This window comes from Salvia splendens, chromosome 1, assembly GCF_004379255.2.
Source record: "Salvia splendens isolate huo1 chromosome 1, SspV2, whole genome shotgun sequence".
Lineage (NCBI taxonomy): Eukaryota > Viridiplantae > Streptophyta > Magnoliopsida > Lamiales > Lamiaceae > Salvia > Salvia splendens.
This window is the reverse complement of record NC_056032.1, coordinates 42,425,000-42,445,481: the sequence shown is the minus strand read 5'-3', so window position 1 is coordinate 42,445,481 and position 20,482 is coordinate 42,425,000. Positions and strand designations below refer to the sequence as shown.

The following is a 20,482-nucleotide window of genomic DNA, read 5'->3' as shown; positions in this document are numbered from 1 at the left end:
AATTAGGAGTTTTTATTCATAGCTTAATTACTTAATTCCATTTTAATTTGCCTAGGTAGAAAATACCACATCCACAACAATCAAATAAACACAAATAATATTTTCCACACCATATTTTAAACACAAAAACATAAAAATTTCATCCTTAATTAAAAGAATAAAATTCCACAAATTTTCGGGTATTACACCCTATGGAATAGTTCAAATAATAATAATTTCATACTATGGAAAACCTTGGTTGAAAGACAAATTTATTAAACCGAAATAAATTCCAGTTGTATAAGGGCGATTGGTACGGTCGAACGATATATAGAGTGAAATTGGCGTTATGTCTATTTCCATTGAGAGTCTTCCTCTCGAATGAAGCCCATATTAAGATTAATGTGAGAATGATTACATCAACAACCATAGATTTACTATTCCATTAGGCAAATATGCATAATACAAACGACACCTAACATATATATAGGGAGAATTACGGTCAAAGATATATATTCAAACTTATACATTAAAATGCTTCTACAACACATCCATATCAGGGGTTTTTCTCACTAAAAGTTATATTGGCATCTTCCTTTCCGCTGGGAGAATCCATCTGGTCACTCACTGCAGGAAGTGATGTTGGAGCGAGTATTTCCGCAGCTTCAGCAGTACTCCGGTTTTCTTCCAAGTCATCGGAGTCGTTATGCGTTTCTGGCCGGCATTGTGAATCCTCAGCTGTTCCATGATTGTTGTCATCACTTTGAGAAAGAACAGTCGAAACCGAAGGACTAACTCCACAATGATCCCCATCATCATGTTGGGTTCCAATTCCAGGCTCTTCACATTTTCCTGCAGATAGATTCTAACACTTGAAAACCACTAACTGCAGCATCTAAAGTCGAAACTGAAGGCAAAGTATTAAAGGGCATATTTCGAAGCAATAACTTCAATTATTCGTCTGTCTAGAAAAAAATTCACTTATACGCACGCCTTACCATCCACTGTTTTTTCCTGAATTGGATCCTCTAGCTTCGCCACATCAATGCCTGCATCGTTGGCATGCCCTGCATCCACACCATCTTTTTCCACTGTATCTTTTTCCTGAATTGGACTGTCTAGCTTCGCCACATCAATGCCAGCATCGTTGGCATGGCCTGCATCCACACCACCTTTTTCCACTGTATCTTTTTCCTGAATTGGACCCTCTAGCTTCACCACATCAATGCCTGCATCGTTGGCATTGCCTGCATCCACCCCATCTTTTTCCACTGTATCTTTTTCCTGAATTGGACCCTCTAGCTTCACCACATCAATGCCTGCATCCTTGGCATGGCCTGCATCCACACCATCTTTTTCCACTGTATCTTTTTCCTGAATTGGATCCTCTAGCTTTGCCACATCAATGCCTGCATTGTTGGCATGGCCTACATCCACACCATCTTTTTCCACTGTATCTTTTTCCTGAATTGGATCCTCTAGCTTTGCCACATCAATGCCTGCATCGTTGGCATGGCCTGCATCCACACCATCTTTTTCCACTGTATCTTTTTCCTGAATTGGATCCTCTAGCTTCGCCACATCAATGCCTGCATCTTTGGCATGGCCTGACTCTATACGTTAAATATGCAACTTCAATTAGGCAGGCAACTTAAGTTATGAGACAAGACAGAGGCCTAGTTAATAATCCACCAGGAAAGTGCAAGCCTGTATCAAAGGGCATTTTTCGAAGCAATAACTTCATTTATTCTTCTGTCTAGGAAAAACTTCACTTATACGCACGCTTACCATCCACTGTATCTTTTTCCTGAATTGGATCCTCTAGCTTCGCCACATCAATGACTGCATCTTTGGCACGGCCTGCATCCATACGTTAGATGTAAAACTTCGATTAGGCAGACAAATTAAGATATGTGACAAGACAGAGGCCTAGTTAATAATCCACAAGGAAAATGCAATATTCTGTATTAAAAGGCATATTTTGAAGCAATAACTTCATTTATTCATTTGTCTAGGAAAAACTTCAATTATAGGCGCGCCTTACCATCTTTTTCCACTGTGTCTTCTTCCTGAATTGGATCCTCTAGCTTCGTCACATCAATGTCTGCATCTTTAACAAGGTCTGCATCCATAAAATAGATATAAATCTTCGATTAGACAGACAATTTAAGCTACGAGACAAGACAGGGGCCTAGTTAATAATCCACCAGGAAAATCCAATATTATGTATGATACTTACCTTTTCACAGAGACCATTCAGATGCTAGCATTTTGGTAAGGGAAATTGTTTACATGCTAACAATATCAAGAGTTAAAAAGTGTACCACAATTGTTTTATGCCAGAATGCCACATTATAAGGAATTCATTAGCATTTAAGATTTTATTTCCTTAAAGAATAAGAAGCCTACCCTCCGGAACTTGCCCTGCAGAAGGCTCTGAAATATCTTCTTCAGTAGCTTGGGCACTCGACATGCACGTCGTGACAGGAGCTAGTTGATCAGAACTTGCCACATCCATTGGATTGGTTGAAGCATGAGCAGAAGCCGTTAAGAAGCTCATCGGGATTCCTTTTTCTGAGTCTGGTTCAGTGCGGACATCTTCTATTGCCGTGATAACAGAATGATCCACATGAAAGTCAGAGGTAGAAACAGCAGGTACTTCATCAGGAGGACTAGTTTCATGTTCATTTATTACAACTTCTCCAGGTACTTCATCGGGAGTATCAGTGTCATGTTCATTCACTACAACTTTTCCTGGTATTTCATCAGGAGTACTGGTTCCATGTTCATCCACTATACCTTTTCCAGATTCATCTTCTGTGCTTTTCATTACCCCAGAAATTGAATTCAACTTTCCAGATTCTTCTTCTGGTACTTCATCAGGACCAACAACTGATGCAAGCTGAATCTCTGCATTTTGTAAATGTTGGCATTCGCCTGTGTTGATGGAGTTGCTATCAGATACAGGCAAAGACTGGGTATATTCAGATGGTACCAGAGCATCTGTATGATTAGGTAACTCAATAATTGAATCTGTGGGATTATAATCAGCTGGTCCTTTTGATATATTATCTGATGCAGGAAATTCATCCAAGTTAGGGTTATTGGTAGGACTAAAAATTCTATCATCTTTGCTTCGACATTCAGGATACAACTTGTCAATCCCATCACCAAGAGGCATTGATCCAGATGTTGCAGTAGCAGCCGCAGGAGCACCACTATGCAAGCCTTGATCTTTGTCAATCACAGCAGAGTTAAAATTTGTGCCTACCAAGGATTGTGACCCTCCAGATGTTTCACAAGGCTCCTTAATATCAAGTTCTTTACCACAAGATTCTACATTTTCCTCTGTAAACTTGGGAACCAGAGAAATACGCGCTCCATCTGCTGGATCGTGCATCAAAACTGGTGGAAAATTATCAGATATGTCAGATGTTGAAGCAATTACTTCATTCATGTGATCGTTACTTGGTTTAAAACATGCATCTTGCTGAGGAGGGTTTTGTAACTTGGCTGCACCAATCTCTGTTTCTAAAGTAGCGCCTGCAGAAATATCTTTAGCATCAAATATTTATCCATCAGTGTATGGAGAAGTGGGTAATCAAACAGTACGTCGCATGTAAGAGCACAATTTACAATCACCAGAAAGCCATACATTTAACATTTTTATGTCCTTAAAGAATAAGAAGCCTACCCTCTGGAACTTGCCCTGCAGAAGGCTCTGAAATATCTTCCTCCGTAGCTTGGACACTCGACATGGACAAAATGTCAGGAGCCAGTTGGTCAGAACTTGCCACAGCCATTGGATCAGTTGAAGCATGAGTAGAAGCCGTTAAGGAGCTCACTGTGATTCCTTGTTCTGACCCCACACCAATATCAATTGGGCACAGTGCTGACGATAGCATAGTGGCAGGTGAGGCTGAGTTTGGTTCAGTGCAGACTTTTTCCGTAGTCGTTATAGCAGAATGATCCACATGAAATTCACCGGTGGTAGAAACAGGTACTTCATCAGGAGTACTGGTTTCACATTCATTCACGACAACTTCTCCAGATACTTCATCAGCAGTATTGGTTTCATGTTCATTCACTGCAACTTGTCCTGGTACTTCATCAGTAATATTGGTTTCATGTTCATCCTCTACAACCTTTCCAGATTCATCTTTGTCGGTCACAGGAGAGTTGACATTTGCGCCTACTTTATCAGGAGTACTGGTTTCACATTCATTCACGACAACTTCTCCAGATACTTCATCAGCAGTATTGGTTTCATGTTCATTCACTGCAACTTTTCCTGGTACTTCATCAGTAATATTGGTTTCATGTTCATCCTCTACAACTTTTCCAGATTCATCTTTGTCAGTCACAGGAGAGTTGACATTTGCGCCTACTTCAGGAGTACTGGTTTCACATTCATTCACGGCAACTTTTCCAGATACTTCATCAGGAGTATTGGTTTCATGTTCATTCACTAGAACTTTTCCCGGTAATTCATCAGTAATATTGGTTTCATGTTCATCCTCTACAACTTTTCCAGATTCATCTTTGTCAATCACAGGAGAGTTGATATTTGTGCCTACTAAGGATTGGGACCCTCCAGATGTTCCACAATTAATATCGGTCTGTGGTGGCACAAGAACTGAGACAATAGAAATATCATCCCCACAGGGCTCCTTAATATCAAGTTCTTTACTACAAGATTCTACACTGTCCTCTGCAGACTTGGGAACCAGAGAACTACGCGCTGCAGCTGTTGAATCAAGTTCTTTACTAGAAGATTCTGCATTGTCCTCTGCAGACTTGGGAACCAGAGAACTAGGCGCTCCAGCTGTTGGATCAGGCATCGAAATTGATGTTAAATCATCAGATGGGTTAGATTTCGAAGCAAGGACTTCATTCCTGTGATCCTCACTTGGTTTTTCATTTGCATCTTGTTCCTTAGGAGGGTTTTGTAACTTGCCTGGACCAATCTCTGTATCTAAAGCAGCATAAGCAGAAAAATCTTTAGTCACAATTATTTATCCATCAGTGAAATGAAGAAGTAGGTAATGAAACAGTAGATCTCCGGAAAGAGCATAATTTACAATCACCAGAAAAACATACACCCTTTGCAAATGGATCGAGATATTTTAGCTGTATAGCTCTGTAGATTACACATTTATGAAAATGCCTATATTTTAATCCAGGACTCTATAAAAAGTTACTCCATACAGTACAGAACAAGACATATTAGACAATAACTTTGTGATTAGAATTCAACTTATTACATGCTATACATGCCAGAGAGTAATTACCTAGTCGACTACAAATGAGAATAAATAAATACTCCTAGAATGAACAATAAATACGAACAGTATCCTACTCTATCAAATGCTAGTGCTACTAAGCTCCACCTTATTAAGATTAAAACAGATAACTGAATCCCCCTTTCATTGCTCACCATCTTTTCCCCCTTCCAAAACTTATGATATACTCCGTACTAGACATACTATTAAAGCTAGTTGTAATATATAACAGTCATTTGAAGCTAATAAAGAGTTACCTACCCTTAGTAACTCGTTCGGCCAGAGAATCTTGAATACCCTGTTCAGCAAATTGACTTGCATTAGTCACTTCCTGAACCTTCTCACGCCGTACGGTGTCTTTTCGTCCAACAGAAGCCCGAGTTCTTTTCGGTTGAGGTTCACATGACTCTGAGTCCTGACGAGTTAATGCACCAGAAACAGTGGATGCTATGGGCTCCTGCCTCCTTCGCCTTCGTTGCGGTGCCTCTTCACGACTTTGAGCATTCTGCCCTCGCCCTCGCCCCCGTCCCCGCCCTCTACCTCTACCCAGTGTTGTTACAGAGAGAGAAGCGCTAATAGGCTGTGGGGGAGGTGTAGCTTCAGGATTTGAAGTGCGCACAATGTCTGGATCTGCCTGATTTACAATAGCTACGGCGACGGAGCCAGTAAAAGTACTATCAGAAGCCATTAAAGAGTTAGGTGTAACTTCTTTATGGGGCTCCACGTCTGAATTGCTTGGACCAGAAACTGATGGAACCACAGGAGAAGGTGACACAGAATCCGGTTCAGAGCCCAGTTCTTTTGTAATGCTAGTGACAGAGACAGAAGTACAACTGGTAGTGATAGCAGAGCTTCGGGCAAGTTCTCCTTTTATTTCAACAGATGGATTATCAGTAACAAGTGGCAATGAAGATGTTTGAGCTGTTTGTAATGCTGTAGTCTGTCTTTTGCCTCGGCGTCTGGGAGCAGGAGCTTCTCCACCTGTCTGAGACTTCCGACCACGTCCTCTACCTCGCCCAGATGATGGGGGTGAAGCAGGAATGAGAGAAGGGGGAAGAGGTGGCCCGGAGTTCAGAGTAGCAGGCAACTTCAACTCTTTTGAGCTCCCAGTGATACCTCCATCATCAGTAGTGCAGACCATAGAATCAGGACCAGGTTTAATTTCAACTTTGGAAATTTCTTCAGTTTTCACAGGTCCCAATAGTCCAGGAGAACTAACTGTTGGAGAAACTTCCACCACTCTTTTTGGCCTGCCACGCCCTCTTTTAGATGGTGGTGTAGCCTCTTTGTTCTGTACGGCCAGAGGCTCCACAGTTGGATGTTGAGGAAGCGAATGAAGTGGAGGAAGTTGAGGGACAGCCGGTGCCTGCATCTCACCCTTGACTACGAATGCGCTGTTTGTAGTGACTGCCATTGTTTTTCTAGTAACTTCTTCCTTCATTGTGGGAGAATTTGGAGATTCAACCTGACACAGTCTTTCAAATTCTTCTTCAGTCCATTGCTCTTCATACGAACGAACCTAATAAAGCAAAAAGCAAACCATCACAACTTAAGTCTTGAATATATGGTGTCAGGTCAAATTTATGCATTGCACGATCAACATATATCAGAACAATAACTGTATACAAGCAAGGACAAATGTTTATGAAATTGTGATGTAAACAGACCTCTCTAGCACGTTTGCCTCTCCCATACTGATGGGTATCAAGACCTCCAAGATACCCACTTTTCCTCTTCATCCCTGAATCAGGTAATACAACGGGAGTTGTTGTTTCAGAGATCTTCATCACTTCATAAAATGATTTTAAGTCATCGTCTGTTATGAGCCGAGAAGGCAATTGAGGTATAAGCTTGCTTTTATCTGACCCTTTCACACCACACAAATTTTGCCAAACAACCTGCAGAAATTATTTATATCTTAAATAAATAGACAGTACCTTTCTTATCCAAACAACTAGAACTACAGCACATCATTTCTAGGATTTGCACATACCATTTCATCTGCACGCCTCTGTTTGTCAACTGATTCAAAGATATCAATTTCTTCTTCACTGAAGAGAAGTTGGTAATACAAAACATCAGAACAGCAAAAGAAACTCCCTCCCATTGGAAGTTAAGAAGAAAAAAAGGCAGGGAGATTCTCATAACCATACTTATTATTATTGTAACAAATTATACCTGCGCGCTATAATGTCATTGAGGGAATCATCATCCAGAACAGGTGCAACTTCCTCTTTCTTGCACTCCCGCAAGAGAGACTCTAAGTATTCCCTTCGATCCTCCGCACTATATTATATTGTTTAGATTAAAACTGACTAATATCAAATACAAGTGTCAAATCAAAGTCATTTGTTTTACCATGTACTTTAGCATACCTCGTATTATTGTCAAAAAATCCAGCAGTTATACTCTGATTCGCAACCCCAAGTTTGTGCTCAGCAGAAGCTCTAACTTGCTCCTCCACAGTTTGGACCTATTTCAGATTTAAGCATTATAGGAAAAACATTCAACACAATTATAATTATGCTCAAACAAAAGGCATACATAAAAATAAATGTGAAACGTTCATTGCACAAAAAGAATCATTACCCTCTGATCCAATGCCTCCAAAAAAATTTAGATATAGTAACTAACAATTATCTACCTATCCGCCATTGCTTCAAAACTATGATATATAGATATCACGCTCACTGGTGTTACTACAGAGAAGATATAGGACACAATACAATGCCTCACTCTCCGAGGTGGCCTTTAAGTTCAATTGTTTTTGGTTTAATATGGTATTGATATAAATAGTTGTTTTTCTAGTTTGTTGGTCCCCGATTATATGTTCTCGTTGACCATGACCTATATGAACCAGCCTATCTACCACTTTTAACCCAGTTTGCATAGGCTCCACAGATTTACGTTCAATAATTCCAGCAGGTTTTAGAAAGAATGGTCCTAGGAATTGTGAAATACTTGGCATAAGTTTAATCTTGTTACACACAAAATGGAAGTAGATAAAGAGCATAATAAATAGCATTCAAAATATTTATAGGAGCTCCACAGCAGAATCAGACATGTAGCAAAAACAGCACCTACACTAAGTAAGAAACAAAGAAGAAAGCCAATGCCGAAGAGACTATATCAGTGTCATTTTATCCCAAAGAGCTTTGTCATGTCCTTATAACAGAAATAAATCTAATTAAGATTAATATAGGAGTGTATTATTACAGTATTCAAGACTTCTGCAGTGAATAATTGTAGTGTTTAAAGCCATTAACTCGAGGAGCAGTCAGATTGCTGGTCTAGTACACACAAAAATGATTTGTTTTCAGCTTTTATAAAGCAGATATTGAAATTGTAGCTTTATCGAATAGTTCTAAGTATCAAGGGAAAATATTAAAGGAAGAGAAAAGTAAACACTATAGCTGGAATCAAGTAAGAATGTGAGATTACCACATGGAAATATTCTATCAAGTAAAGAATCAATATATTAATTGCAATACAACCATTATATGGAAAGTACGATAATATAGGTTATTATTATAGATTGGAAGTGTAATCATAAGAAATTATACTCAGTATATATGCAAAACAATTTAAATTTCTAATTTAATGAAAAATAATCTTTATTAATTCAAAAGACAACAGTTATGTTCTCATTAACAGAAAAAAAAATTCAACAAGTTAATCAAGCTCAGGGATTAAAGTATTTACAGTTTCTAAACGAAGAACAAGAACTTCTTTCTTTTGCCCAATCCTATGAGCCCTGGCCTGTGCTTGCAAATCCACCTGAACAAACACAAACAAAATAGAATGAGACTTTATTTTGAACTCAAAAGTGACATTAATGAAGTACTGAGGAGAACGGCATTAGATATAACCTGGGGATTCCAATCTGTATCAAAAATAATGACTGTATCAGCAGCTTGGAGATTCACACCAACTCCTCCAGCTCGGATACTAAACGACATATTGTTGTAGATCAGTGTGTGAACAGAGAGATAGTAAAAACAAATAACAGAGCCAGTTTATTGAAGAAAGTAACTTTTTGTGCAAGAATAAAGCCCTCTCAATCTTGATCAGTATTATTGCAGTAGCCATCGGTCCTAGTAAGATGGAACCTTACCTGAAATAGCGTTGAAACTGCCTAATATTACATAGTTAACAGCATGAGAAAATATCTCATTTTACTTCAATCTGTCATTACCAGAAACTCCATGCTTTATTCAAGGGAACCAAGCCAACACAAATTTGGCAATCATCAAGCATCATACACAGACAATCTATATCTATATTATACTTTCCGTAAGTAGCAGTAACATTTTTCTGCCCAAGATTACTTTCTGAATTTGGTAGTTATAAACAATGAATTGATCTCAAAGTCAACTTATAAATTTTTCATTATATTTTGTCATTCAAAGTAAAACTGTACTATTCTAAATAGGTAAACAAGAACAAGGTAATCAACAATCAATTTCTATATAGTATTAATTACTTTTATATAAATGTTCTTAATTATAATTCATTGCTACAGCAATTTTTGAACTTTTATTTCATTTCTCCATTTTCAATATATATACCTTCCATTTCTATGTGTAAATTTAAAAGCCTGAATTATTTCATTTATAAAGGAATGCAATGACAATTCCCCAAAACCATTTCAGTCAATATGTCTGGGGAGTGCATCGCTACTAAAACCAAAGTACGAATGCATGTAAGCATGTAACTCAAACAGAATCCTTAGGGGCTGTAACTACCTGAGTAAAAATATAAAGTACGGAGAGCTAGGATTATTGAACTTCTCGATGAGGCCACCCCGATCACCACCAGATGTATGTCCATCCAATCGAAGGTATTTATACTGTTTCCAGCAAAGATAGTCCTCCATAACATCAAGTAGTCGAGTCATTGTCGAAAAAAAAAGAACCTGAAAACAAAAGACATCCAGTGATGAAGATGAGGGGTATTCGTATTTCAATTAGCTTATCTTTACATCTTCCAATTGCATCCACATGATGCGAAAAAACAGACATGGTAAAGAAAATAGGGGGGAAGATTAGTAGTAGTATATTTTTAAGGAAAAAAATAAAAAAGAATCCAAGCTCCTAAAGTAAAATTACTAAAGGAATGAACACAAATGTAATATCGAAAAAAAATATAGTAGAAAACTTTGTGAAAACAACTTACTCTGTGATCGGTTGCCTTTAGTTTAGGTAATAACCTATCCAACATCTCAAGTTTCCCACAAAGTCTGATAATGTTTGGAAGGTAATGCTTTGGAACTAGGTCATGAACCTAACAAAGACAACAAAAAAATTTGGTAGATTAAAGCACTGTGTGCAAACTGCATTCAAGAATATGCAAAAATAAATGACAATTGGATGGAAAATTTTATCTAGTTCAAGAAACAAATATTCAAAATTTTTAAGAAAATCACCACAAACACGCATCTTACTCATTAGCCAAATGTATCAAGTTCATAGCTACAGTTGAAGACAGAGAGAGTACCTCCTCCACATGAAGTTGGCTAAGATATGGGTGGTTGCATATATTCCGTAGCTCCATCACAGAGTTGTGCACAGAGCGAGCCTGATGATGTTGTGAGATCAAGGTAATAAAAAATATGAATCATCACTCCACACATACATTATACATTATTTTTCCAGAATTTTTACGAGCGGAGTGGACATAACACCACAGTGCATACATATTAACAATTGTGGTTGCTCACCTATGTGTCTGCGTGCAACTACATATGTTCATCATTACATAATACATATGAATAAGTGCATACCAAAACAGAGAAAATCATCTGCATATGCATGTCCGTATACAATGAAGACAATAAATTCTAAAATAATAAACCTACCTTTGAAGTTCCAATGGCACCAAGATTCTCTTCAACTCTCTTCATCAATAACTTCTGATATGCAGAAGCCTCGCATCTAACTAGTCTTTCAATCTTCTCAGGTAATTGATTTTCCACCTGTCCAGGTCATAAGTTTCAAGTGAATTAAGACAAGCCAACAAGCTTTGAAAGCATGTCCCAGGGTACTTCCATGAAGTTCTACACTTTAAGTGACAAAATAAATGGTATCTAGCAGAAGTAATGGGCAATTGAAAATATGTTTTTCTCTGTTTCACAAAGTTAAACAAAGAAGGGAAGAATGCAGAAACAGAAATAAAGAATCGTCATCTGATCTAGAACCAGCTACTGATGCAAAAGATTTCAGGTTAGCAGATGCCAATGCTGAATGGCTTTTGAACTGAAACTATTAGCAGACTATCTGTCTTCACTCTTGACAGCAAAACAAATCTAATTAACATTATAAATTCATATTTAAATCTCAAACAGAACCACCAGTAGTAAGTCTTTGGGGTGATTCTCCTGTTCAGAACAATTGCTATGCGCATATTTGAAGAATGAGCCATACTGTAGCAGTATATGATAATTTTAAGTGCTAATGCACAGAAGTTATCCTGAACCATATAATGAGACATCAGCCGGTACCTTGTGTTTTAATCTTCGAAGTACAAATGGCCGCAGAACTTGGTGGAGACGATTTATTATCAAAAGATTCTCCTCTTCAGAAAGTAAGGCCTAGTTGTGTTTGATATTTATATGAGAAAAATCTGAAGAATAATGAAACACCAGAAAAACATAGTAGCGCATGACGTTTTAGTTTACTTACTTCATCTGTGGTACTGTCACCATTACTCTCAAATGGTTTATTAAACCATTGAGAAAAATCTTCAGATGAGTTAAAGATGTTTGGTAACAAGAAATTAAGCAATGCCCAGAGTTCTTCAAGATTATTCTGCAAGCGCAACCAGAAAGAGTAAATATATCTAGAACATCCCAAATAAAGGTGCGAGTGTTGAACATCTAAATAGAAAACATGCATAGATCATAAGCTGATGAATTAGCAAATATAAAACCTGCAAGGGAGTTCCAGTCAAAAGTATTCTGTGATTGCTGCGATAATGTTTCAAATCAGCATTTAACTTGCAGGAAGCATTCTTAATGCGATGACCTTCATCAATAATAATATAATGCCACTGTATTTTACTCAATTTTGGACGATCATATTTGTTCATCAAATATTCATATGTTGTCAGAAGAACATTAAATTTTTGATGAACAATTTGTTCCCTGCAATGAAAAAGTCACATATGAACAGCTGAAGCTAAATTGGAAATAAAGAAGCGACAAGAGATTATCCAATGATTTTATAAAGCTTACTTAAATAGCCTCCGACGCTCCTCAGGGGGGCCACAGTAAACAATTTTGTGGATACTAGGAGCCCAGGTAGAGATCTCCAACTCCCATCCAGGTAGCACAGAAGATGGTACAACTACTAGAAAAGGTCCTCTGTCATTCTTATTTTCCATTAAGTAGCAAATAAGAGATATGACCTGCAAAGTGGATTTTATGCATATCAAAATTGTTCCTCCAAATAAGGAGGTAGAAAAGAAAAGGTATGGTAGGTGTGCGGGGATTGTAATTTCGTATAATCAAGCATATGTCATACCTGCACCGTTTTTCCCAAGCCCATTTCATCTGCTAGTATGCCATTCAAATGGTTATTATAAAGAGAAACCAGCCATCTAAGCCCATTCATTTGGTACCTTACATGGAAACACAAAGCAGAATATTTAGGAAGAAAATCACAGAACTTTGTGCTTCTAAATTGCCACTGACAAGGTGGAAGCAATAAAAAATTGGAATCGGAGCTGAAATAAAAAAAAGAAAAAAAATCCAGAAAAAAACAGCAGAAAAATGAAAGATAAGACAGAGTGAATAAATGGACTCACTCCCTTAGTTTTCCCCCAATCAACCCGGTTGGCTGGTCAGTAATGTGCTCTTTCACACTGTTAAAAAATAATCAAATTTAAAATAAGAATCAGCATCAACAATAAAAGATAAAATTATAAGACCTAGATATATTGGAAGTGAGTGGAAATTAAACCTGGACAATCTAATTGAGTAGTACATCTGTATTAAATGCATTTAAAACAGTACTGGTGCAGATATGTAAATCACAATACAAAACTAGGGAAAAAACGAAAGAAAATAAGTTTATCTATATGCTGGATCTACTTAAAACTAAATGTTAAACATAAAGTTATCTATTGAGTTAAGATATCCACATTACCTATGTGCCATCGTGTAGTATTTCTCATTGCTTTCCAAATAGTGCTGTAGAGATAAGGCCAATGAAAAAGGTATGAGAAAAGTATTGTGAGGTCTAATCAAACTTTTTCAAAGAATGATAGGAGAACAGTGGAATGAAATAATGTGCAACGGAAGAACAAAAGAAACCTTGGCCTGATCCTTTTCATCTTCATTCTCAACATCTTCACTCTCCTCAATGGTACCACCCTTACTCGCCTCAATATCTGTCCCAAACTGTCCGGCCATTACCTTAGCATCCTTCAATTTGGACCCAAGTTTTTGCAGATATTTCTCAGTCTCTTTTAGCAGTTTATTAACTCGATCAGATTTTGCATCCTACGGCATATTACAACAATTTCATAGATAAGAAAGATTACAGATGAAATTCAGTGTCAAAGATGCCAATAGTGTTTAGGACTACAAAGCACCTGAACCATGCGAAGATATCCTTCAACGTCGTTAATTTTCAATAAATTAATCTTTTCACGCTGGATTCTGTCTATCTTCTCACGATGAAATCTTTCCTTCCTCTTGTGGAACTCCCTTACATACCTATTGAATCCTTTACAGCACTCTCTCTTTACTTTAAAACCATTTTCTAGTCTTTCTCTGAATGTAAATAGAAGTGATCAGATAAAGGTAACTAGATTTTAGCAGAAGTAAACAACCCAGATAAGACACTGCATAGAACAAATCTACCTGTGAACTTCAATATCACTAAAGAATTCCTTCTGCCTTTCCTTAATTCTCCTATGTCGCTCCTCTTTCATTTTCTGCTCATATCTTTCAAATTGTTTTGATCTCCTTCCAATCCTGTGCTTCTTAATTGATTTCAATCTATCCATTTCACTTGCTATTGGTTTAAAAAAATCATTCAAGATGTCGCTGCACGAAAAAGTTATCAACCGTCATAACCAGACACGATTTCAAATGGCTAAGTGTGCGGCTATAGAATCAACGAAGATATTCTATCAAATGGCAAGTGCACAGAAATAGAACCAAAATAGTTGGATTTAGCAAAGTGGATGAAGCTCATCTCTGCTTGTATGAGCTGAGACAAAAGACGAAAGCGAAGAAAAAATAAATGAATATTTTATTTAGGGCAAGCATAGACAGATTAAGATTACCTCCGAAGACGTCGCTGCAATTCTAGCAACTGAAGCTTTTTTAATTCAATTACACTTTTGGTCTTCACAGAAATATATTCAGAAGAGCTCACAGCTTCCTGCAGCATAAATGCATAGGTGCAATAAGCACGCTTTCCACCGTTATGAGCTCATTGTTCAAGTTTGTTTAATTAGTATATTAACTTTCTACAATGCATTAAGTCAATGTTTACACAACACAATGAGGAATGCATATGCGCAATAAGCACGCTTTGCACCTTATTAACTAAGGATCAGAGAGTTATCATTGGAAAAACACACACGCATGCATAGAGGGAGAGATGCACAATTTCCTCAAACAAAGTAAACTGTCAGTTATCAGTGTACAAGGCAAGGTTCAATTTGACAAAGGTTAATCTGCTATATATAAGTTAAGAAATTTTAGTACCTTCGGCTCCACAAATCCACTGACAGACCTACTAATGATTACGATGTTACAGAACTAAAAGAGACAATAATATTCTATGATCCAGCACAAAATAAGATTATTATGATCTTATGTACCATTTTAACAGGGAAATATTAATAAGAATGGAGATCCTGATAGAACGCAAACACTTAAAGTGGATATGAAGCAGATACGCCACAAGCAGGAATTTCAAATCCTTTTCCCATCAAGAAAATGTTTCAGAATATTTGTAAGATACATTTTTTAACTGTCTCGAGATATTAAACGTCCAATAAACAGACAGCTAACAAAATGATCAGTGTGGCATATGACTATGTGAATTCCGAACTTTAGCTTGAATGTCCAGTAATAATGCTAACCTTTAGCCTATCAGAACAACCATTTATTTTTTGTGATGTCTTCTGCTGTTTTTTAGCCCAGTTGTGCTCAGCAAAGACTTTCCTTTTCTGCCGGCCCTTGATCCATTTTTCTACAGTTGTATGCTTCGGTGAAGGTTGCCTGTTCATAGACTTTGAAGGATAACCCTCTTCCTGGTCTGTCCCTGACAATGTAAATGAGCAATTGTGTTTCAGTGCACCAGAATAATCATTCAACAGTTAGCTTATCATTAAAATATAGCACAGTGACTCTCCCACTTCAAATAATATAAATATATATATATATATACACACACATATTAGCTTTTTCATGAATGAATGAGATTGCTTATTTACTAACCTTGATAAAAGTTTCTAACAGTTACATTGGAATCCTTAACTGCCATGGCAGGGTAGTTTTGGCCACTCATTCCTGAGGCAGGCTTCCACTTGTCCTTTAACAGTAAACTTGAATACTTCTTGTCAGAGTAAGACTTCCCTGGATTATTGCAATCCATCGAATTCTGTGCATGACTAGCGCTATCTTCTGGTCTTTGTAGCACCCCATCATTAGTAAAAAAAGTGGTAGGCACTGGTGCATTGGTAATATCGTTAGCAAAACCATCTACAGATGGACCACTATCCTCGAGCATTGATTGTTCAGAAGGGGTCATAACTGCAGAGGGTATGGATTTGCGCTGGCGGCGGTTCCCCAAATCATCCTCGTGATCACAGCTATATGATTCCCTTATACTTGAATCATGTGATGCATGTGATTTTATAGCATCCTCTCTTGTAATTTCAATATCTGTTTTCCCTCTTGACACTGAACAATTGCCATCCTGTTCATTTTCAACTGGCACAACAGGTTGATTAAATCTTTCATCTGGAAACTTCACAGCATCAGATTCTTTTGTTGAATTAGAATCCAAGTGAGGGGGGTTAGAGTTGCTTCTATCTGGCCTTTCAATCGACCTTGGGGCTTCTGGAACAGTGCTTGTTTCATGAACTAGCTGCTCCTTCCCTTTCTGGTCAAGGAGATCTCTGCGGGTCCCATCTGCAAAACACCATGATATTATTAAACGCAATAAAAGAAATACTTAAATAAAAAGTTAAAATTAAGCATACTACAGACCTTCTTTAGAATATATGTCTCCAAGAGCAATTTCAAGATGAAGTTTCTTCGGCATCAATCCATTTCTGAACATGTAAGCAACAGTTCTTAGAAAAGAAAAGGTAGAGTTCTTACTATAAAAACATGTCATAGTATTTCTAGCAAGCATTCACAACCTAAAAGCCAAAAAAACAAGGCACTGCGCTCTGAGTTGTTTTAATTGCTGTTCCTTAAATGGAAGGCCTGCATTGGAAGTCTGAGGAACTGGAGATTTCCCAGTATCCCTGGAACCAGCATTTCTGGTCATGTTTTGCTCTGCTATACTGCCCTGAAAAGAACTCTGCCAAGACAAGGTCAAACAACTAAATAAAACTGATACAGCCTGCAATGAAACTAACGCATGAAAGGGTGTTTAATACAGTAAAATTTTGAATATCTCCAATTTTTCAGGGCAGCAATACCATATTTGCATTTGTTACTAGACTAGATCCACCAGCAGCTATTTTTCCAGTAGAATGGTCACCAAAGGCTTCCACACTTCTGTCCTTGGACATCTTGGCAGCAAGGCTCTGACCATCAAATGAAGAGTTAGCAAACTCAACCCTATTTGTTGAGTCTGCTGTTAAATAAGAGCCCGGAGCACCAGGAGGAACCCCATGAACCTTGACACCAACACCTAAAATTTGCTCCCAAGTTAAAATTAAGATATTCATCATAGGGAAAGTACTGCTACAAACTTGGTGATCTGCAGGAAAAAAAACACTTGGAAGGGCATAAACTACAAGAAACACCAAATAAAAAACAAGTTACTTCCATGTGCCACATATTAAGGAAAAAATACCGACAAATCCTTGAGCAGATAAGCAAACAGCTCAAATCTCAGTCTTAGGGAAACCTACCACCTTCTAGACTAAATGTTGCCATAATTTGATATAAAAAAACAACTTGTGTTAGGTTTGATAGCCCTTCTGTCAGTTTAAAGGACTACATGCTCTATTTGCTCAAAAGTGAGGATTGATGAGGGACAGAGTAATTAAATCCGCGTCATTGGTCTAAAGACACAAATAATACCAAAATTTATAGACGAACACTAACCACCTATATGAGCTGTAGAACCTTGATACACGTCTTGCCCACCACTTACTGGACCACTAGGTGTCCTAGTTAATGCATATGTCTCCGGTGTCTCAATCTCATTCCCAGATTTAGAGTCTTTAGCAGTCCCAGCCCGCTGAGAAGATCCTGCAGTAACATATAGCAATCATAAATTTGAGCCATTATAGCAATCATACATTTTATTACCTTAGTTAATAGTTCACAACTTCACATTTATATTAATTTGTACTTCTGATGCTATAAAGCGCATGCCTTTGGAGTTGCGCAGTGATGTTAGGGTCGTGGGTCGATGAGTCGACGCGGTCGAGAGACCCACGAATCTAGGCTAATTTTTTTGCCTTTTAATATTAAATCAAATAATATATTGCTCTAATGTTTATAATATATCAAATAATATAAATGTAAATGTAATTCATGTGAATAGAGATAAAGTGAAAAATAGAAATTATCAAAAATATCAAAACAATTCATAAGTCATAACACAAAATAAATAATTGAAACCATTGTCTGAAAATATCAAAAGAAAGGAATATATGAAGGGTGGCAGCAAAAGATCTTTGAACCGAATTCTAAAGTGTAGAAAGTAGGTTTGAAAAGTTTGATGTGGTGCATGCATATATATAGAAAATTGAGATTGAGAAAGTCAGAAAACGTGTGATATATTTGAGAAAATAAGAGAGAGCAGATTTTTAGGTAAGTTTTACTTTTATATTACGTTTATTTTAGTAAAAACAAATTAGCATCGAAGGGAAAGATTTACATAAAAAAGATTTAGGGATTTATCTTATAACATGACTGTGCAGCATGTGTTTGGGCGACCCAGCCGACACACTCGACCCGGGCGACCCAGGCGACCCAGCGGCGACCTTGTATCTCGATCAACCCACCCATGATGGGGCGGTGATGGTCTCGACCCAGGCGACCCGAGCGACCCGAACGACATTTTGACAACACTGGAGTTGCGATAAACATAAATATTTTACCAGCTAATTGTTGTGATCCAGTATCTCCATCTTGAGCTCCAGCAGCCAGTGGCAGGCGCGACGACATTAAAGTTTCAATATCAATATTGTGTTCTTTGATTACAGTTTCCATTGCCCTACGTAGATTGCAGACAGAAAGAAAAGTGTGAAATATCTAAGCAAATAGAAGATACCTATTCAGAGAAAACAAATGCCAGAATATCATCGAAAGCAACATAACATGACATAATATGCTAGTTTAGATATGTTCTACTACATACTAACAAGGCATCACAAACTAAATTATTACTACTTTCAAAACTAATAATATTGTGAGGATGTTTTGACCGTTTATGATGCATGGAGGTTGCTGGTTAAAACTATTCCAACACGCCCTAGGATCGCCTATTGATGATAAAAACTTAAAACTATTCCAACATTCACTATTGGGCCTGGGCTCAACCTTGGCCCAATATAATCTATAAATTTGCACTCTAAACATGTAAGCATGTAACTGTATGGTATTGGTAGGTGCCTTTACTCAACAAAATGTTATAGGTATCATTCTCAAGCATATAACATGAACTAATAAGCAATTAAAGATAGTGACATAAAAGGCTAAATTAGTCTGTCATTTACAGTATATTGGGCATCTTACCTCGATATGACTTGATAAGGCATGGAATTTTCTTTCCCACTAGACCTCATGTGCTGCAAAATCTGTTTGACCAACATATAACGCCCATATGAATCAATCAGATAGGCAGAGAACGAAACAAAAGCAACAATATGATTCAGGAAAATTATGACACACCACATAGAGCTTTGTAGCCAGTTTGGAAGGCTCATCCTTAGACTCCTGGATGAGTTTATGCAGAAACTTGGCTGCTTCCAGCTCCACGTTCTGAGGATTAGCCATCTCACCTGATATCCCAATACACAATGTAAACCCACTAAACAACTCTTAGTGTTGAAAAAAAAAACAATTAAAACCTGCTCTAAATATATTGTACTAAACTACCGATCAATTTGGGTTCGAGGGTTCCAAAATCCAACAATACGAAATTGCATAGTACATATGTGTGTGTATAATATTGTCACTCCAGATTTCCAGAATAAGAAATCAAGGAGGCATCCAGATTACCAGCAAGAAGATAGCTGGAAATGCATGCCTTAGAAGAGCTCAAGAATGACTCGGCAACTGTAGGCGAATTATTGTTTTGCCTAAGAAAAAAAGTGTTATGATTTAAAGACACGAAAAAGAACCTACAGCCGTGAGCATCAACTCCCGGATGATCTTAAACCCGTGATGAATTGATGATTTCGCAAGGAAGGGCTAGAGCCCGGTGATCAGACGAGTTGGTGGGTGAAGTCCGTCGAGCTTCGAAGCGATGAAAGAGAGGGTTTCAGTCTTTCTGATTTGGGTGTTTTTGCAAATTTTAGATTACTGTCTTTTCATTTAATTATTTTTACTCCGTACGGATTTTGTGGGTAAATATAAATTTTATCGCAACGACCTTTTGAAGGAAGAAAATGACGTGAATCTATTGTGTACTATAATATAATATAATATAAATAGAAGGATATGTTAAGGTCATTCGCATGTTCAATATTTTTTTTAATCACAATCATTGGATCCCTGAATTGGATGGTTATGATGATCTGCATTATTTGACTAAAAATTTGTATTATTAGTCGGTGTGCATTATTCAACTGAAAATCTGCATTATTACACAATAATGGTGCATTATTAGTCGGTGTGCATTATTAAACTGAAAATCTACATTATTAAATGACACGTGGCATCAATCTAACCGTCGGATAACAAAATCGTGAGGCTGAGGTTAAAAAGAACAATAGAACAAAAGATATAAAAAGGAAATTAATACATCCCTAAATAATTATAGTATGGTTTTAGGTAGTAATTAAATAAT

The 20,482-nt window shown here is 37.4% G+C and overlaps 1 protein-coding gene across 6 annotated transcripts; it reads right to left on the bottom strand.

The window, feature by feature from the left end:
• Positions 1-393: 393 nt before the first annotated feature.
• Positions 394-19,984, bottom strand: LOC121752991 (chromatin structure-remodeling complex protein SYD-like). 6 transcript variants are annotated; one of them, XM_042148121.1, is made up of 38 exons: positions 19,819-19,983; positions 19,363-19,472; positions 19,207-19,268; positions 18,570-18,685; positions 17,566-17,712; positions 16,932-17,146; positions 16,647-16,810; positions 16,492-16,556; positions 15,718-16,413; positions 15,360-15,541; positions 14,553-14,650; positions 14,125-14,310; positions 13,854-14,034; positions 13,573-13,761; positions 13,406-13,449; positions 13,065-13,121; positions 12,782-12,878; positions 12,493-12,665; positions 12,189-12,402; positions 11,942-12,067; positions 11,761-11,850; positions 11,119-11,235; positions 10,758-10,838; positions 10,437-10,544; positions 10,007-10,176; positions 9,131-9,209; positions 8,964-9,038; positions 7,637-7,734; positions 7,440-7,547; positions 7,255-7,312; positions 6,929-7,159; positions 5,523-6,780; positions 3,674-4,954; positions 2,389-3,534; positions 2,024-2,101; positions 1,768-1,839; positions 978-1,592; positions 394-831 (listed from the first exon to the last, which is right to left on the bottom strand). In XM_042148121.1, exons 2-38 carry the CDS (start codon positions 19,465-19,467, stop codon positions 536-538), a joined length of 9,078 nt encoding a protein of 3,025 aa, XP_042004055.1. In that variant the 5' UTR covers positions 19,468-19,472; positions 19,819-19,983; the 3' UTR covers positions 394-535. The 6 variants fall into 6 exon arrangements, with proteins under 6 accessions (XP_042004055.1, XP_042004078.1, XP_042004086.1 ...); XM_042148144.1 differs by having other exon boundaries at positions 2,389-3,522; XM_042148152.1 differs by having other exon boundaries at positions 16,647-16,798.
• Positions 19,985-20,482: the final 498 nt, after the last annotated feature.